Source organism: Prionailurus viverrinus, chromosome E2 (genome assembly GCF_022837055.1).
Source record: "Prionailurus viverrinus isolate Anna chromosome E2, UM_Priviv_1.0, whole genome shotgun sequence".
In the NCBI taxonomy this organism is placed as follows: domain Eukaryota; kingdom Metazoa; phylum Chordata; class Mammalia; order Carnivora; family Felidae; genus Prionailurus; species Prionailurus viverrinus.
In genome coordinates, this window is record NC_062575.1 from 8,001,167 (window position 1) to 8,020,394 (window position 19,228).

General features: G+C 48.5%; 1 protein-coding gene across 7 annotated transcripts in view; it reads right to left on the minus strand.

Annotated features, from left to right (window-relative positions):
* Positions 1-19,228, minus strand: part of BCO1 (beta-carotene oxygenase 1) — a 176,180-nt gene that overhangs the window by 35,890 nt on the left and 121,062 nt on the right. For 3 of the 7 annotated variants that reach the window (XM_047836207.1, XM_047836208.1, XM_047836209.1), the window contains 4 exons: positions 13,273-13,342; positions 11,791-12,911; positions 5,520-5,862; positions 1,005-1,133 (listed from right to left, as the gene is read on the minus strand). In XM_047836207.1, the coding sequence (XP_047692163.1) occupies positions 1,005-1,133; positions 5,520-5,583 (193 nt within the window). In that variant the 5' untranslated portion in view covers positions 5,584-5,862; positions 11,791-12,911; positions 13,273-13,342. Of the gene's footprint in view, positions 1-1,004; positions 1,134-1,355; positions 1,483-5,519; positions 5,863-8,182; positions 8,342-9,182; positions 10,268-11,790; positions 12,912-13,272; positions 13,343-14,961; positions 15,051-19,228 lie in introns of those variants that run through there. The other 4 variants (XM_047836206.1, XM_047836212.1, XM_047836210.1 and 1 more) reach the window with 3 other exon arrangements.

A 19,228-nucleotide genomic window follows, 5' to 3' on the forward strand; every position in this document is an offset into this window, starting at 1 on the left:
TCACGACAGCTCTCCAGAGGGAATCATCAAGCTCTTTATGCTGAGGAGGAAACTGAGGCCAAGTGAGGTGAAGTGACCAGTTTATCATGCTGGAATGCAGGGGTTCAAGAAAAATGTCACCAAGCTGAAGAAGCACTTGGACGTGAACATGCCCAGCATGTGACTCTGAGCCTGTGAAAGCCTCATGCCACCCATCCCGGATGTCCGTAAGAACTCAGAGCATGCTGTTGTGACAGCACGGCCAACAGCAAATAGCCTACAATCCACCTCTCGAGCCAGGCACTTGCACTCAGAATTCTGCCTTGTCCAGCCATTTCTATTTGCCCCCAGGGAAGAACCACTGAGCTTGGTGTTGAGCGACTGGCCTTGCCCGGTGAGCAACAGACTGACCTCTGTTCTTTTCAGCTCTATGCTCTTCCAATTCTTGAGAATGCATATTATTTTGCAGGTTGGAATCTTCGAAACAGAACCTTGGCCACCTTTCCAGGGAGGTTTGTGCTTTGTGGTTGGCTGAATGATGGCCTCCCCAAGATGTCCATGTTCTAATCCCTGAAATCTATGAGTATGTTACCTTACAGGGCAATGTAAATGTGATTAAATTAAGGATTTTGAGAAGGGAGGTTATCTTGGATTATCTGGGTGGGCCCAATGCCATCACAAAGGTCCTTATAAGAGGCAGACTCCAGGGTCAGAGAAGGAGGTGTGATTATGGAAGCAGAGGGGTAGGGTCGGGGGAGAGTGAGGGAGAGAGCATGCACACAAGATGGCCTGCTGCTGGCTTTGCAGATGGAGCTGGGGCCCCAAGCCGAGGAACGCAAGTGGCCTCTAGAAGCGGCAACAGGCAAGAAGATGGACTCTCTCCCTGGAGTTTCCAGAAGGTACACAGCCCTGCCAATGCCCCGTTTTGACTTCTGACTTCCAACACTGTAAATCTGTGCTGTTTTCAGCTACTCTATTTGTGGTGGTCTTTCATCAGCAATAGCAAATCGACACGGTACTCTTACCGTCTCTAATCGTGAAACTGTGGAGCAAAGCCAGGCCATCAAACCAGTGGTTGTATCTGGTCTCCCCCACTGTGTGCATTCCGGGCCCATTGCGAAGCAGAGTGCCCTGCAGCCATGATGGAATCCTGCCTGTTAAGACAAAGAAAGTTTTGTTTCTTCGTCCCCACCAGAAAACTACGAGACATGGCCATGGAGAGGAACGGAGGCCATAGTCCCAGTGCCGCTCACCGCACCCATTCGTTCATAGAGTAGTTGTTTCCAGAATAGGTAGGACATGCCCAGATTGTGCTAGCACTGAGGATACAAAGATGAACAGATATCACCCCTGTCCTCAAGCTGCTCACTACTCACAGAGGAGATGGATGAACAGACGCCCAAACCACACTTGGATAAAGGTGACGTCACCAGCTCTACAAGAGTGCTGCATGGAACAGAACCTCACCCCAAGGTGGGGTGAGAGCTGGGAGGGTACCTCCTGAAAGAGCCACTGGCTGGGTCTTGAGGGAACGTAGGTATTTGTCTCACAAAGGCACAAGGAAAGAACATTCTAGAATTGTGCCGTCCAATATGGTAGCCACCAGCCTCGTGTGGCCACTGAGCATTGAAACCTGGCTAGTCCAAACTGAGATGTGCTGTAAGTATAAAACGCACATTGGATTTCAAAGGCTAAGCGTGAAAGGAAAACGTAAAATATCTCATCAGCAATTTTATTTTTTCATGTCTTTTCTTTTAAATAATGTTTAGTTTTTGTGGGCAGGGGAGAGAGTGAGTGTGTGAGCAGGGGAGGGGCAGAGAGAGAGAAGGACACAGAATTCAAAGAAGGCTCCAGGCTCTGAGCTGTCAGCCCAGAGCCTGACACGAGGCTCGAACTCACGGGCCGTCAGATTATGACCTGAGCCGAAGTTGGACACTTAACCGACTGAGCCACCCAGGCGACCCTCATCAGCAGTTTAAAAAATATTGATTACATGTTGAACTTACAGTATTTTGGATCTGTTAAGATATACTATTAAAATAAACTTTACCTGGTTTTTACTTTTTTGACTGTAGCTATTGGAAAACTTAAAAGTGCCCATGTGGCATGCATTTTATTTCTGTTGAACAGCTCTGCTCCAGAGCTAGGGTGCTGGAACGTGGTTGGTGCCCCACCCTCGTCCTCCTGGCACAGACCTCTCCCCGAAGGCTGCCATCTGCAACTACCTGCAGCTCTCTGCCGGAAGGCTTTGTTTTCACTGCAGGAGCTGCCCTGCCCACACGCTGGGCAAGCTGCAACACCTTGGAGTCAATGCCCCTGGAAGCGGCTGTCACCCGGTGATGGATGGGGAGTAGGGCGTCAAATGCCACCACTTCCTTGCCCTCAGTCGGGACAATGTGAGGCATGCTTTGCACTGTGTCCAGAGAGTTCAGCTCTGATGGCTCACGGTGGTCGGTGGCTTCACAATGCCACCTTTTCCGGTTTCCCTCCCGGTGTTTCTTGAGATCACGTCCCGGATAAACTACCTACATCTGAAGTCTTCTCTCTGGAGGAACCTGAACCAAGAGATTCCAGACCGGCTGAAACACCAGCTGATGTGTCAGTATTTCGCAAGACTGGACTGTAATTTTCGAGTGAGGATGCCCCAAATATTCAGGCTGGAGAGTTAAGCGGGGGCCCCATGATAAAGGTCAACAAGACCATACCGAGGGCTTTGCTTTAATGCTCGGAAGAATGCGGACAGCTTGGCAGGTCAAAACAGGGTACGACAGGATCAGAGCTTTGTGCATTTTTTTTTTGTTTTTACCGAAATAAAATTCGCATAAAAGAAAATTTTAAGATTAAAAAAAAAATTTTTAATGCAAAAAATTTAAAATTTTTTAAAATCTTAAATCTTAATGTTGTGTCATGTTTGTGTAATTGTAAGGTTTGTAAGAATGCAAGTGGGGGCGGAGCAGAGAGAGAGGAGGACACAGAATTCAAAGAAGGGTCCAGGTTCGGAGCTGTCAGCACAGAGCATGACGCGGGGCTCGAACTCACAAGCAGTGAGATCGTGACCTGAGCTGAAGTCAGACGCTTAACCCAGCTGAGCCACCCAGGTGCCCCCCAAAATCCACCATCTTCAAGTATACAATTCAGGTGTTTCTAATATATTCACAATGTTGTACAACCATCACCATCTAGTTCCAGAACATTCTATCACCCCAAAACAAAGCTCTGTACTCCTGACAACCACTAATCTACTTCCTGTCTCTAAGGATCTGCGTCTTCTGGACAGTTCATACTGATGGAATACGCTCAGATTTGAGGTTTCAAAAGTTGTTTCTGACTGCGGTATGGAGGGTAGCAGCAGGAGGAGCCCAGGGGAGGCGGCAAGATGAGACAGACAGAGGATGGAGGGAACCAACAGAGATTTGGAGGACCTGGAATGGAGAGGACTGGGAGTCTGAGTGAATATGGAGGAGGGGGGAGACACCCCAAAGGGCCACTGAGTCTCCTGCCTTGGACAACTAACAGAATAGCAGGGCTATTCACAGAGACCCAGATGCAGGAGGAGCAGGTGAGGCAGAGAGGGATGAATCTGAGCACACAGTTAAAGCCCTCAAGAGAAGGAAGACACTGAGCACTGTGTGCCAGGCACTGGGTTGCCGGTGCCTTCGCTCACATAGCTCTGGCAGCAGTCCTCTGTTGGACATAAGAGGGAACTGAAGCAGGAAATTCTTAAGTAACTGGCCAAGGAGGGTTCAGAGCCAATAATGCATAGCACGACGTGAAGCCTGGCTATGGCCTCTCTGGGCAGGCGTGGCCACAGAGGCACAATCTTTAGTTAGCGGTTGGCCAATGGAAACTAGTCGACTGATTAGACTTGACCCAGGACTGAAAGCCTGGAATGAGGGTCAGGAGCCCGTCCTCCCTCTGCTGGCTGCCTGGCTTTGGGCAAGTTGCAGCCCCTCCCTGGTCCCTCAGCTTCCCTCGAGGAGGGAGGCGTGATGTACAGCAGTTCTCACACTTGGAGGCAGCCAGAGAGCGTGTAGAAACACAGATTGCTGGGCTCCACCCGCAAAGGATCTGATTCAGTGGGTCTGGAGAAGGCCCAGGATTTCCTGATTCTAACCAGTGCCCAGGTGATGCTGAGGCTGCTGGTCTAGGGTGGAGGTGGGGAGAACAGCTGATCTAGATCGAGGGGTCCATTCAGATCTATAGCAACAATTCCGGTTTTCCAAAATTTCCAAGATTTCCATGTAGTCATAAACAGAAGGTGCACGGGTGATGTGTCCATGGCAAACCAGAGCATAAAAAGATAGGCTCTCATTTTTAAAACAGAAAATTAATAGGGGCGCCTGTGTGGCTCAGTTAAGCGTCCGACTCTTAGCTCAGGGCACGATCTCAAGATTGGGGAATTCAAGCGCTTCATCGGGCTCTGCGCTGACAACGTGGAGCCTGCTTTGGATTCTCTCTTTCCTCTCTCTGCCCCTACCCTGCTCGTGCCCTCTCTCAAAATGGATAAACTTAAAACAATTGTTTTAATAAAAAATTAATAGTAAATATGCTTTTGTTTTTAGAAAAAAAACTTGCAGGCCATCTTTGTACAACCTAGATCTTTTAAAACCTTAAAATCTTCCAGTATTAAGAGTGCTTGAGAGATGGAAATACAGCTGATTTCACTCTGTGCTCTCATGGGTACCTCAACTTTTTTATCTATGTGCATATACACCAAACACACACACACACATACACACACACATTGTAGGTGACTTTGGTAATGAGAGAAAAACATACACAGAAGCTGTTTTTTCAAGAACCTTCCAAGGCCATCCCTCAGTTGAAAAGCTCCAATCTGACTTTCCTTACAGAGAAAAATGCTCACTTGTGGAAAACCTCCAGTCTGCGTATCTGAGGATGAAACCACTTGTGTGGCCTGAGACGGCCAGCTCGTGGTTCTCAGGCGGGGGCAGCACGGAAGAGGAGAGGGCCAGAGAAATAAGGGATGAAGAAATCGAGACACAAAGCGCACTAAAGGAATTTCCTCGTTGTGGGTGGTGTGGGGGGGCTCCCACTCAGGTTCTGTTAGGCTTATGGCTCTAGAGGAACTCAAAGGCCAAGATGACACCGTGGGCACCTGGGAGGGAATCCCGCCTTGTGCTCTGCATGTCCTCTAGTGTGCACGAGTCCAGGGTCACCTACGCCTCCATGCCACTTTGAAATTAACCTAGGAGGTGCACAGTTTCACGAACGTGGCTCCCACTTGTGATGCATCACATCTTGCAGACTAATTCTGCTGTACGTAGGCCCGTCACAGCATCCCCAGATGCTTCTCCTGTCAAGAGGGAGATCCGCGCTCTCTCTCCTTGGAAAGAGTTTCCGTGTATAAAAGCACACCTAGATGTTCACAGAGAAGATGCCTGGGTTATGGATCATTCCCCTCTATTGTTTTCCAGGGTTTCCAAAAATAATGCGCAATACACATTACTTTTATAAACAGAAGAAAGTGCACGTCTAAACAGGATCAGAAGAGCCAGTCATCTGTACAAAACACTCACCTGTCACTTGGGCCCTCACAGGTTCCAGCTGCTCCTTCTTATTTCTGCCAAATATGACATCCATCGCATGGGGCGCTGGGCGGTGGCGATGTGGACGGTGAGCAGACACTCCGATGTGTTCCAGGCAACTGCTCGGCTCCTCCTTTTCTCTCCTTTCTGCTTTCCTGCAGCTTCCTTCGCTTACATCTCTTTTCCTCCAGATGCCACAAGAGCCTGGTGTCTCTTCGCACTGTACTGGCCTTACTTATCCTTGGTCAAAGGTCAAATTCCCCAACCGGGAGTCCTGGTCAGTCTTTAACCGTCTTACTCTGTCTCCAGCTCCCTCTCCAGCTCCGCTTCTGGGCTAAACAGGAAAAGCTAGTTTTTTTTTTTCCGCTGGGTTTAAATCGGCGGGATAATTGAGTGGGTGCATTCAGCATAGGTATGCAGCCTGAAATACCCCAACCCAGGAGGTGAACACGATTTACGATCAGAACAACAAGAGAAACTATCAGGACACAGGACACCTGGGATTAAGGGAGCTGAGCGCATGTCAATCATGTGAATTCCTGCTGCACGTGGTGGGAACGTCTTGGCAGAGAGAGGATTTTTGCTTTGTTTTGAAGAAAGATCCTAAACCTCCCCTTCCTTAGGAAAAAAAAATCATATGCCAAGAGCAACTTAATTTATTATATTTCTTTTTTGGAACAATAAACATAAGGAACCAAAAACAATAAACATAAGGAACCAAAAATGCTACTCAAGAACAATGGGGAATGGTTAAAAAAAACAAATGTCAGTTCGACTTCTTGGTCTAACAGGAGGAAGAAACGATGCCCGAATGTGATTTCAGGGCTCCCCTGTATTTGTGCCTCTTGCCGTGATGCCCAAAATCCATACCCAAGTGGCCAGAATGTTGAGTGACGAGTTAATGGACTCCTCTCTACTCCTATTGCTTACAGAAAGGAGCAGCTATTTCCCCCACCCCGGGGTAGAGGAAGGCAGGGTGGGGTGCCTGCCTCCCCACGGCTGCTGAGGACAGTTCTTGCCAGGTCTGGGCTGAGACCACGTTCCTGGACCTCGGAGCCCAGTCGGGACAGCCTCCCGGTCTGGCTGTGCGCCCACCCCTGGCTGGGAGCTCCCGAGGGTCCAGCACCCGGCCTCCCTCCACACCCACTGATGCAGGATCTCTGTGGGAAGCCCAGCCCACACTCGTCTTACTAAATGTCTCAGATGATTCTAATTCTCGGCAGGTGCTGAGGGACCCTGGTCCAGGAGAAGAGGTGGCATATTTGAATTGTTAAGAGATTGACTCGTCCTTTTTCTAGGAGTCTGACTTATCCTCTCTGAGCCTCCATTTCCTTAAGTGTAAAATGGGGGTGCAATGATGTCAAAATCCCCAAGTGTTTGGACTCAAGGGCCTAGCAAAAGCACCTGGCCCCAAACAGCTCCCAGTTATTAGCCTTTCTTCCCCAATCACTCAGGAGGCCGTTCCCTTTGACCCACCTTTTCCATTAAACCCCATAACTTGCCAGTTTATTCTCCTGTCTGGTCTAAACATGTGTATCCATGTCGGGGTTATTATTCTTAGGCTGTGAAAGCTGTGTCCTCATGGGGATTAAGTGAGAGTTTCTGGCATAAACTATGGGCTCAGGAAAAAATGCACTTCCAGGGGCAGCTACTCTGGTGCAGGGAGGAAAAAAAAAAAAAAATCAGAAGACCCTGTCGGGATCCCAGTCCTGCGATTAAAACCTGTGACTGCTGTGGGGCACCTGGGTGGCTCAGCCGGTTAAGGGGCCGACTTTGGCTCAGGTCATGATCTCGTGGTTTGCGGATTCGAGCCCCGAGTAGAGCTCTGTGCTGACAGCCTGGAGCCTGCTTCAGATTCTGTGTCTCCCTCTCTATCTGCCCCTCCCCTGCTCACAATGTCACTCTCTAAAAATAATAAACATAGAAAAAAATTTTTTTAAAAACTGTGACTTGTCACCTGTCCCCTCGGAACCTCACTTTACTCTTTGAAACAGGATGGCAATACCTAGGTCGCAGGGTTTGTGGGGAGGACAATGTTCAAATTATGGAGAAACATGACTGTGCCTCCTTTTTTGTCCATTTCGTATACCCATCAAAGCAATGGCTGCCACCCACCCAATGTGTTCTCAGAGTCAAGTGCTTTGCCAAGCACTCTACGTGCACTGGCTTGCTCCAACTTTACATAATCCTAGGAGATGGGTACTCTTAGCCTCATTCTAGAGATGCAAAAAGTCTGGAAAGAACCAGCTTTCCCTTAGGTCACATAGTGACTAGGAGACAATTAGGAAGCCAAGCCAGGCAGCCTGACTCCAAAGTACACACTTGGTGACAATTCCACACAGCACGGACACACGACGGATGTTTGCTAGATTCTTGTTGAACGAAGCAATGGGTGGATGTGCCCATGGGTGGTGGACCCGAGAGAGCCAGTCATGGGTTGATTTCACTGCCTTGTTATTATACTAGTGAGGAGCTAAGTCCAGCTTTCTTTATTCAGCCCTGTACCCTGGGGGCAATTAGATGGCGAGGTCAGGATTTTTTGATAACGGGGATAATAAACTGATCGTAACAATGGATAATCTGTATTAATTTTCTAGGGCTGCCATAACAAAGTCCCGCTGGACGGCTTGAAGAGCACACATTTGTTTTCTTACAATTCTAGAGGCTGGAAGTCCAGGACCCAGCTGTCAGCAGCACTGGTCTCTTCTGAGGCCTCTGTGCCTGGTGTGTTGATGGCCGTCTTTTCTCACCGTGTCCTCAGGTGGCTGTCTGTCTGGGCTCATGCATCCCTGGCTGTGTGTCCAAAATTCCTCCTAGGAGGACACCAGTCAGGGTAGATCAGGGCCCACCCTAATGGGCTCATTTTAACGTTGTCACCCCTAACAGGCTCTACCTGTGAACACAGCTACAGACTGAGGTGCTGGGGCTCCAACATAGGCATCTTGAGAGGGGGGAGGGGAAGACACGATTCAGCCCATGATAATGTCATGAAGGTTCAATGAGTTAGTAGAAGATGCTTTGGCTGGAAATAACAATATCTCTGGAAACCCTAAAGATGTGCATTTATCTCAGACATCAAGTCGTCTGGGGGTCCTGGGTGGCTGGGAAGTTCATCAGGACCCTCTGGCCAGGCACCCCCGTACCATCCTCAGGGGGTTGGCTTCCCATCCTTAGACTTGCTCAGTTTTGCTTACGAGCGATTGCCTTCACTCCAGGAATGGTGTCCCCCCACAACGAGGTGCCAAAACAGAGACACAAGGTGGGGAAAAGGAGGCATTTCCCTCTGACAGCTCTCTCTTTATGCTATGAAACAGATTTTTCTCTTAGTCTCATAGGCTCAGTGGTGTCACATGACCACCCCTAGACCAATTCCTGGCAAGGAGGAGCAGGTGTGCCCTGATTTTCTTAAATCCATCGGGAGTCCTCCCGGGCAGCACGTTGCCACCAGATTCACCCCAGGATTCCATTAGCAAGGAGCAAGGAGGGGATGGCTTGGGATAGATAAGCTGCAGTGTTGGCTCCAGGCAGTACGACGTTCATGCAGTCTCACATTCACCTATTCACACAGCACATATTTACTAAGCATCTACTGTGTGCTGCAAACACAGCAGCGAGCAAAGTAGGAAAATAATTCTGTGCCTTCTTTGAACTTACCCTGAACTTAAGCCGAGTTCTGGGATTATAGAGGTGATTAATGAGACTCAGTCTCTGCCTTCTTCACTGTCTTGTTCTTTTCTATTGGGAGGCGGAGTCTTTGTGTCCCAAAGGTCATATATTTCCCAAAGGGGTTAGGGATTCCTGCCGTGGTTCACGGGACAGCTTCCATGTTGAACCTCCATCCTTCCTTTTTGTAAACAGAGATAACAAGCAGCAGCTGCTCTTTCTCAAGAAGCTCTGGCACTGCTCTGGACCCATGGGAGCCTCAACCCTGCTTTCTAGGTCTTTGCTAATAAGGGGAGAGTGGGACATGAGACTTGTCGCCAGTGGGAGCCGTGTCCTCCAGCCTCTCATAAACACCATTCGCTGGATGCCTGACGTGTGTCAAGTGCCATGCTAGGTGTCTGGTTAGCAGTATGTTATTTAATTCCCACACATCCCTGCAAGGGAGTCATTAACAGCCTTATTTTTACAGCCTCAGAGATGTGAAGGAACTTGATTCACGCACTAGGCAGTGTAAGTTCCTCCCCACTACCACTTTCTGAAGTTGCTGGCTGAGGGAAAGAAGTAGATATGAGAGCAAAAGTGGGTGTTCCACAGACCACTTTTAGAATGCATTTGCTGCCTTCAGATGGACTGAAAACTGGCCAGTGCGTAAGAGAGCAGGGCAGTGGGAACGTGGACGGAAGTAGCTCATCTTACACATGAGTTTTGTTCATCTCCTGCTCCAAACCTTAGTGGCTTCCAACAACCACCACTGTCATTATCTCTCTGGGCTCAGTTCTTTGGGGGGATTGGGCTCTGCTGGGCAGTTTTCCTGCTTTCGCCGCTTGGCGTTCCTTACGTCGTTGCAGGTCTGCTCGTAGTTGACTGACACGCTAGGAGGGCTGGGTCTGGGCCTCTCCCCGTCTCCATGTGGTCTCAGGGTCTGTCCTTGACCCTCTCCATGGGATCTCTCCAGCAGGATAGTTGGACTTCTTCCATGGCAGCAAAAGCCTCCAAAAAAGGTTTCTAGAGAGGGGCACCAAGGTTGCTCGGTCGGTTGTGTCCGACTTTGGCTCAGGTCACGATCTCCCAGTTTGTGAGTTCAAGCCTTGCGTTGGGCTCCCTGCTGTCAGCCTGTCAGCACAGACCCTGCTTCATATCTCCTGTCCCTTTCTTCCAACCCCTCCCCTACATGTGCTTTCTCCAAAATAAATGATAAAATTTTTTTAAAGTGTTTCGGGGGGGGGGCGGTGCCTGGGTGGTTTAGTCGGTTAAGCGTCCGACTTCGGCTCAGGTCATGATCTCATGGCTTGTGAGTTCGAGCCCCACGTCGGGATCTGTGCTGACAGCTCAGAGCCCAGAGCCTGTTTTGGATTCTGTGTCTCCCTCTCTCTGCCCCTCCCCTGTTCACACTCTGTCTCTGTCTCTCTCAAAAATAAATAAACATTAAAAAAAATTTTTTTTTAATGTTTCAGGGCACCTGGGTGGCTCAGTCAGTTAAGCTTCTGACTTCAGCTCGGGTCACAATCCTGCAGTTCATGCGTTTGAGTCCCGTGTCAGGCTCTGTGCCAACAGCTCAGAGCCTGGAACCTGCTTTGGATTCTGTCTCTCTCTCTCAAAAATAAATAAACATTAAAAAAAAAAATTTAAATAAGTGCTTCAAGAGAAAGGAAGCAGAGACTACCAGTCTCCTATAAGGGTGAACCCAGGACTGGCATAGTTTCACTTCACTGCCTGCTATTGGTGAGCACAGATCCCGGACTAGGTGAGAGCGTGAACACGGTGTCTAGATGGTGTGGTCCCTTGCTGGGCCACCCTTGGCCCTAACAACCCAACAGACCCGTCTGTATTGGGGCCACAGCTCTTGTGCTTACCAGCAGAGTGTCTGAGCCGCTTGCTTAAATCTCAGACCCTCAGTGGCCTGATCTTGAAAATAGGAATTATAATACCTATCTCATGGGGACTCCGATCATGTCCGTCGTGGTGCTCAGAATAGTTCCTTGCCTTTCTTTTCTTGGGAAAGAGAAAAATTGGAAAGATCAGGTAATCTGATAATCAGAAATATCAATCTTTTTGACCGGTGATGACGCACACATCTCTGGCTTGCCACTGAAGGAGAACAGACGTCTGTGACCTAGTCTAGGATCTTGAGTGGGTTCTAGTCTGGCTGTGAAGACGCGTACACAGTAAGTGACAGCTAGGTGCCCGTTACGGTTGCTCTAGAAGAGGCGTGGGTAGGAAGTATCATGGGACTCCGAGGAAGGGAAGTTTGCTCAGGCTGGGGAAGGCTGGGAAAGAAGGCTTCCCGGAGGATGGGTGCCCAGGGGAGCCCTTGAGAGTGGGACATGTTTGTAGGCAATGAGGAGGACCAGTGTGAAAGACGGCATGGAGCTGCACAGTTCTAGTGGGGGGACAGTGAGGAGGACAGGCTGGCTCCACCAGGGACACACAGAGAAATAATGATCTTTATAGGTGACACTTATTGAGGGCTCCCCAGTGCCAGATACTCTTCTAAGCCTTTGGCACAGGGGAACACACATCCTCCTCACAACACCCCCGAGTGTGGGTATTCAGCCCATTTTACAGACAACGAAAGCGACACGCGGAAGAGTTAACTCACCAGCACCCCGGAGCTGAGCTTCGAACCCAAGCTGCTTGGCTCCCGAGGCCATACTTGCAATCACGGTTGGTCTCCACTACTGCCAAGACGGGAGCGGAAAGTGGTTCAGGGGTTGGATCGCGCGGGGATGTAAGAATTTGGGCTTCAAACTGTGGACAGTGATCTCTCGGTCAAGAGACCGTGTGCAATGAAGGCATTAACGTGGGAGCTTAGCTGCGTTGTCCAGCACAGTAGCCACTCGGAACACGTGGCTGTGAATTTAAATATCAATTAATTACAATGAAATTAAATTCCTCGCTCACATTTCGAAGGTTCCACAGAGCACACGTGGCTAGTGGCTACCATACTGGTATGTGCAGACAGAACATCTCCATCACCAGGGAAAGTTCTACTGAGTGCTGAGCTATAGCAGGAGAGTTGCTAAGATGGCATGTGTATATGACCGAGGTGGACAGAGGCAGCGATGGCTGCGTGACGGGCCAGCATAGAGGGTACAAGTGTCGGAGGAATCCATGGTTGGCAGGATAAAAATGCGAATCAGCCCATGTGTTTGTTCACTCACTCATTCGTTCACCTGTTCCTCAAATATGGAATGCCACCCTTCCAACGGGAGCAGTGGGACATCCCAGGTGACACAGGAAGATCCTCCAAGGCCGAGGGGCATGATGAAGAGAGGCGACGTCCACGCTTCCCGAAAACGGTGATGCTGAGCCAGAAGTTTAAGGGTGGCTGGGAGCTGGCCAAGTAGAGAAGGCAGGCAGCACGCTCCTGGAAAGGGGGCAGCCCCAGAGGTACCACACGGCATTCCATCCCACACGGCTCCGGATTATTGGAGGGGTGGGGCTGTGGCAGGAGAGAAGCAGGAGAGGCAAGGAGGGGCCAGAGGAAAAGGGCACGCAGGAGAGGGACAGGGGGGATGTCCACACACTTGGGGCCTGCAGGCTGGGGTTGCTGAGAGGGAAACAGGAAGACGCAGGGAGCCAGAGGGCAGCAGGGGATCGACGGAGGTGCTGCCCGGCAGGGCTTCGGCCCCAAGTCGGGTCAGGTGTCTCCCGGGCTTCCTCCCAAGTCACACACGTTTGCACAAGTTGGCCATGCCACCTCCGGCAGCGATGCAGAGCCTGTAGGAGAGAATTCACTTCCAGACAGTGCATGGTCTGCCCTCTGGAGGGTCTGAGATGCTCAGGGGGCAAGCAGGAAGGCTTCGTCTCGCCTCTTCCTTGGGGAGAAGGAGAGGCATTCGCTGATGTGCGCCCCCTCACCTGTATTTTGCACAAGCAGTGCCTTCTAATTCTGCCACAAACCTGGCAGGTACTGTTACTCTCCCTCCCCCACTTCCTTTTTTATCGAGGAAACAACTGACGCTCAGTGAGGTGGTGTCCCTGGGCCACAGGTCACACAACACGTAGCAGAGGTGAGAGATTTGAACGTGGGATCCTCTTCCCGTATAATTTAGGGAAGAAGCACGGAAGAGAAGGCTACCTTTCCTGAGGCCACTTTCTCCATGAATGTGTTGCATCCACAAAGCAGTCATGAGGCGAAGAAGCAAAACCTGAATTCAGAAAGAAAAGTTGGGATATTAAAAAAACAACAACAACAGCAAAAAAAACCCAGCAACCTTATTTTGAAATTCTGTATCTCCTATTACAAAGTTACTGTCTAGAGTGAGTTAATATTTCCCTTTTGGAGTTAATGTTATCATATATGAATTACTTTGCAGTTTTCTAATTAAGTTGGCTTCTAAATGGTGCCTTTAGTTAGCCAGGGTGAAAAACCGAGCAGATAAAGTGGAAATCTCCAGTGGCGGGTTTCCAGGGGACAGGCAAAGCCCTAGCACCGGGGGCAGCTGCCTCCCCAAGGGAGACGGGTCAGTGGTGAGATCCAGAACACCACACTCTCCACGGCCCGTCCCGGAAGCAGGATGCAGGGAGTGCAGGGAGAACCGTGCTAGGATTCCTGGAGGGCACACTTCACCGCTGAAACCAAAGACCACAAATTACCCCATTAACACTGAGGAGGGTTCATTAATTCCACTAAGTCCTACAAGAGGCCAGAGACTAGCGTCCTGTTGGGTATTAGAGACAGAAAGACAGGAAGTCGTAACTCCGGGACTCCATGAACTGCCAGCCTAACAAGGAAGGAAGGAAGGCAAGTAATAATTATTATAATAATATGCCACGCTTGGGAGGTAGAAGGGACAGAGTGAAATGCAGAGGGCACTACTGGGAGAAAGGGGAGTGCCTTCTAACGCCGGAGCAGGAACACTTTAATTTTCCACCGTGTTGCACTCAGAGCCTGGTCAGTGAGGCTTCACAAAAATTCAATTTAAATAACAACCACCAGGTTAGAGTCTGGACTGTGGTCCTGATGTTTCTGCTTCCTAAATAATCTTTCAGATTGTTCCTCTTTCCTCCAGCCCCACCTCCCCAGCCACCATCCTCACTATCGCTCACCTCTTGGGAGCAGCCTCCTCACGGCCTCCCTGCTGCCACTAGGTGACCTGGCTGAAATGTAAGCCTGATATTGTCACTCTCCTGTTCCAAATCCAGAGTTTAGCACAGTGCCTGGCATGTAGTAGGTGCTCAACAGATATTTATTGAATGAATGAATGAATGAATGAATGACACAGCCTCATTGTGCTACATCATCATTGTATTGACTTGCTAAGGCTGCCATGACAAAAATACCACAACCTTGGTGGCTTACACAGTTCTGGAGGTCAGAAGTCAGAAATCAGAGTGTCTGCAGAGCCAGGAGCCTTCTGAAGTCTCTACGGAAAATTCCTCCTCACTTCTTCTAACTTCTGGTGGTTACCAGCAAGCCTTGATGTTCCCTGGCTCCAGGCTCTTCTTCTGTTGTCACATGGACGTCTCCCTCTGTGTCTGTCTCTGTGTTCAGCTTGCCTTTTTATAAGGACATCAGTCACTGGGTCTGGACCCACCTTAACCCCAGCATGCCCTCATCTTGATTAGATCTGCAAAGGCCCTATTTCCACGAAGAAGGCACATCCTCAAGCACCAAGGGGCAGGACTTCAACATGTCTTTTTGGAAAATGCTAATGAACCCACAAGAGCCATTCAGCAAAAGCAATTTAAAAGTAGAAATTTAAGCCTGGATAGCACAGTCGGTAGAGCATCAGACTTTCACTCTGAGGGTCCAGGGCTCAAGTACCTGTTCACATGTTTGTGGCTTTGGGAGGCTTGGATGGCTCAGTTGGTTAGGCATCCAACTCTTGGTTTCGGCTCAAGTCATGATCTCATGGTTCATGAGTTCCAGCCCCACGTCTGACTCTGTGCTGACAGCGTGAAGCTTGCTTGGAATTCTCCCTCTCCCCCTGTTCCAAGCTCGTGTTCTCTCTCTCTCAAAATAAATTAAATAAATAAATAAACCTTAAGGAAATAAAAATAGAAATTTAAAAGGCTATCAATGGACTTAATTTTACAGCTAGGTTCTCATAGTTTCTCTCTCATTCTCTCTTGCTCTCTCTCTCTCTCTCTTTAAGGCTAAATACTCCTAAACAGTACTAATGTGGAAGCAGATTAAACTCCTATGAGAACACAGAAGACACAGCGTTTAATTCCTGGAGACCGTGAGGCAGCTTCAGAGAAGCTATTCTTGAAAAGAGGATACAGGTGTTCAGGCAAGTGCAGAAGAAGAGGCACTTTTGTAAAGAAACAGCACGTGCAAGACTGTGTGTGACAGGCTAGGGCAGACCCAGGAGGGGGGATAATGCTGGGGGCTGTAGTTTATGCTGGTCCTGGGGGCACTGACAAGGATTTAGTATTATAAGGCCCCTCCTTGAGATGCCCCTTCTACCAGCTCTCCCCACCCCTACCTCCACCCCCACCCCTTTCTTCCTGGCTAATCTTTCAAGATCCAGGTCACCAGCCACCCTGGAGAAACCAACAACTTAGCATTTGAGAATAACACGGAGGACCCATCTACATACACGTCTACAAAACCAAGAGAATACCACCCACCATCCCAACGACTAAGGTCATTATTAGTTGCTCAGAGATGGTCCCCAGGCACAGAACTGAAATAATCAGGGAAGTATGCAAGATACAGCTCAGCTGTGTGAGCGTGTTTCTCGGGATTTGATCTGGCCATCTGAGTCTTCAAGGGGGATCAGCGACACAAAAAAACCAAGATAATTGATCTGGTTTCAATAGGCACTGAGTCCATAAGCAAGAATCATGAAGATGTTTGCGCCCTGTGGGCCCAGGCCTCCCAGTCTTGGGAAGAGACCTGTCTAAGGTTGGGCTCTCCCAGAAGCACACCCCGAGACAAGGATTCAAGTGCCAGTGGTTTATTTGGGAGGCGAATCCAGGAAATGCCAGCAAGGGCATGGGGAAGTGGAACAGGGAGGGAAGATGTTGACAGTGCATTATCAAGGCTGTTACATCAAGGCCAACAGCAGCTCAGCCTGACTACTGGGCTGTGAGATGCTGTGAGCATTCTTTAGAGTTATCTTGAGGGATCTGGGCAATGGACCCACCAACCCTGGCCAATCAAGGGTGAGAGTTTCTCCCAAGAGGCACAAACTGCCAGGCACTTCCATCCTGTCTCTTATGTGCAGGGAAAGGCAAGGAATTACAGGTGCTTGTATTTAGAAGCCTTACATGGTAAGTGTGAGTGGTTAAGATGGGCCCTTGACAATGTCTGCTGCAACCCTCAGGAGATAAGTCCGCTCAGGCTAAATGGCAAGTGCAAGAAGATGTTCATAGCAGTGTTGACTGAATTGCAAAACTGAACACATAACAAAGAGATGACAAAAACCACACAAAGTATCTAGCACTGTGGGAATGGTTTAGTAAATATCCATTCAGGAAAAGGAAGCCCAGCCCTCACCATGCCAATCCCAAAGCCCTTTAACATCATGGAAAAGGCCTACCATCTAAAGTTAAGTGGGAAACTGTAATATGAACTAATTACATGCACGCTATGGTTGTGTCTGGGTAAACATCTATCTCCAAAGCAAGAAGCATTTCAAGGAACCGCAAAGAATGAAAATGCTTTGGGGTGAGGGAATCATGAGAATTCTTTTGCTGTGTTGTCTTTTTAGTTGAATGGAGGACAAAGATTCAATTCAATTTATGACCAATAAATTCATATAAATAAATAAATTCATATAAAGCAATGTAGTCCCCCCCCCTCCCCTGCCCCTGTTTCCTGCAAGGCTTCCCAAACAAACTGTTTCTCTTGAATTCTTGGCTCAGTTAGCTTCTGGAGGAACCCAAACTAAAAGAGATCCATTCCCAGGATTGGGGTGACTGAGCCACAGGGTGTGAACATCTTTATGGTTCTTTTCATGGACTCAAGGCCTCATTTAAACCAAATTTGCTCTCTGTTTTCATTTGCTGGTCCCTAAAGTCAGGGTTTAGAGGCTTAGGCAGCTGGATCAGATCACTGGAAACAGGCTCGCACGGGTCCAGCCATGTCCTGCTTCCTTTCATCACGTACACATATTAGTTTAAGCCACATTGGGAGCTGACATCACTAAGATGAATTCTGTGCCCAGGAGTCTGCAATTCATCAGAACATAAAGAAAGCAAAAGTAGAATTCAGCCTGCACATTTGCATTCATTATCAAATGTCTCCAAGCATGTTCCATGAGGGACATAAATTAAGCCTTTACCCAGGAGATACATTATCACTGCATGAGGGCTTCCACATAGTTTTCTAATAGAAGTCAATAGAAGCCTGGCCCCCAGAGATAAGAGACCAGTATTCTCTGTGCTCCCACCAGTGACTCAGCAATGACATCGAGTCCTACCCTGGGCTCTGTCTGGCAGGGCTACTCCAGAGGGCTTGGAAGGGCTTCGGGAGAAAGCGACAGGGGCCATGGGTCAGTCCCAGTGTTGGTTTGAAAACTGGCCACTGGACACATAGAGCAGGGAGAGACCGAAGAAAAAGCAGATCACCCCAGATGGGTAGGTGGCAGGTTTAACAAGCAAGAGAACTTAATACACAAGCCTTGTCTTGGGTGCAACAAGACAAGTAGATCTCTGTACTCGCTGGCCAAGTCTTAAAAGTTTATATAGGGGCTTTAACTGGGTTCAGTCATATATACTGTCCAGACGATTTCAACACCACATCACTATCTCAAGGCTGTGTCCTCGGGACAGCTTCTGGGAGCCAGGAAGGCAAACGGAATGCTCATTTCAAGGACAGGGCAGGGGTGAGGATCTTCCGATTGCCTGGGTCCCGTTCATGGGTCAACCAGCAGTCATAGCCTCTCAACCTCCCCCAACACACAAGGACGTGGAATATGGGACCAGGCTGGCAAATGTTCATTGTGTCCTACTGTGTGCCGGTCATGGGATGGACAGAGATTAAGAGATATTATCCCTTTCCTGCAAGAAACTCATAGAATAAAACAACCTAAATGTCCATCAATGGATGATTGGTTAAGCAAATTGTAGTGTATCTATACATGGGACATTATTTAGCTATAAAAAGGAATAAAGAGCTAATAATGCATGCTCCAATGTGGATGACCCTTGAAAACATTATACTGAGTGAAAGAAGCTAGACACAAAAGGCCACATATTGTACAATTCTATTTATATGAAATGCCCAGAATTTGTAAATCCATACAGACAGAATATAGTGCTTGCCAAGGACTGAGGGAGAAGGGAATGGAGGGGGGAGAAAAGATGAATTATGTCAGAGCAGGTGAATAATTTAAAGCCAGATAATAGACACCTGTGGTTCTCTATAGTCTTTGGCCACTCTGCTGCAAGAAACTATTTGCCTAATACCTGTTTTGAAGGTTCTAGAGTCCCACCACATTGCAAACGTCCCTCTCCAGTTTCAAATCACTAACTTTTTAGACAGACCCGTCATCCAGTATTGTGTTTTATTGTTAACAGTATAAACCATACCCTTGGCATCTCCCCTGTCCCAACCCAAATGGCCTATATAGATATATCCCCAAAGAGAAAGAGCTCCCAAGAGGAACTCTGGTGTTAGTAGTTAAAACAATTTTTCCCACCACTGATGGAACTTAGCAATTTTGTCAAACTCAGTTAACTTTGAAAGTTATCATGAACAACAAACATTCCTCAAACACTACTCGGCAAACAAGGAGCTAAGGTGGGGAATATATTAGTTATGGAAAACTCTTCATTGAACAGTTACTCTATAAACTTTTGTTGAGTGCCAAAAAAGGAAGGGAGGGATGAAGTAGTGGAATAATGACCTGTGCTACAAGATGGATGAACCTTGAAGACACTACGCTAACAGAGTCAGTCACAAAGACCACATATTATGTGATTCTGTTTATATGAAGCATCCAGAGTAGGCAAATCCACAGAGCCAGGAAGGACATTAGTGGTTGTCAGGAGCTGGCAGGAGGCAGGGCTGGAAGTGAATGCCAGCAGGTGAAGGGTTTCCTTTTGGGGCCATGAAAATTTTCTAAAATTGGTCATGATGA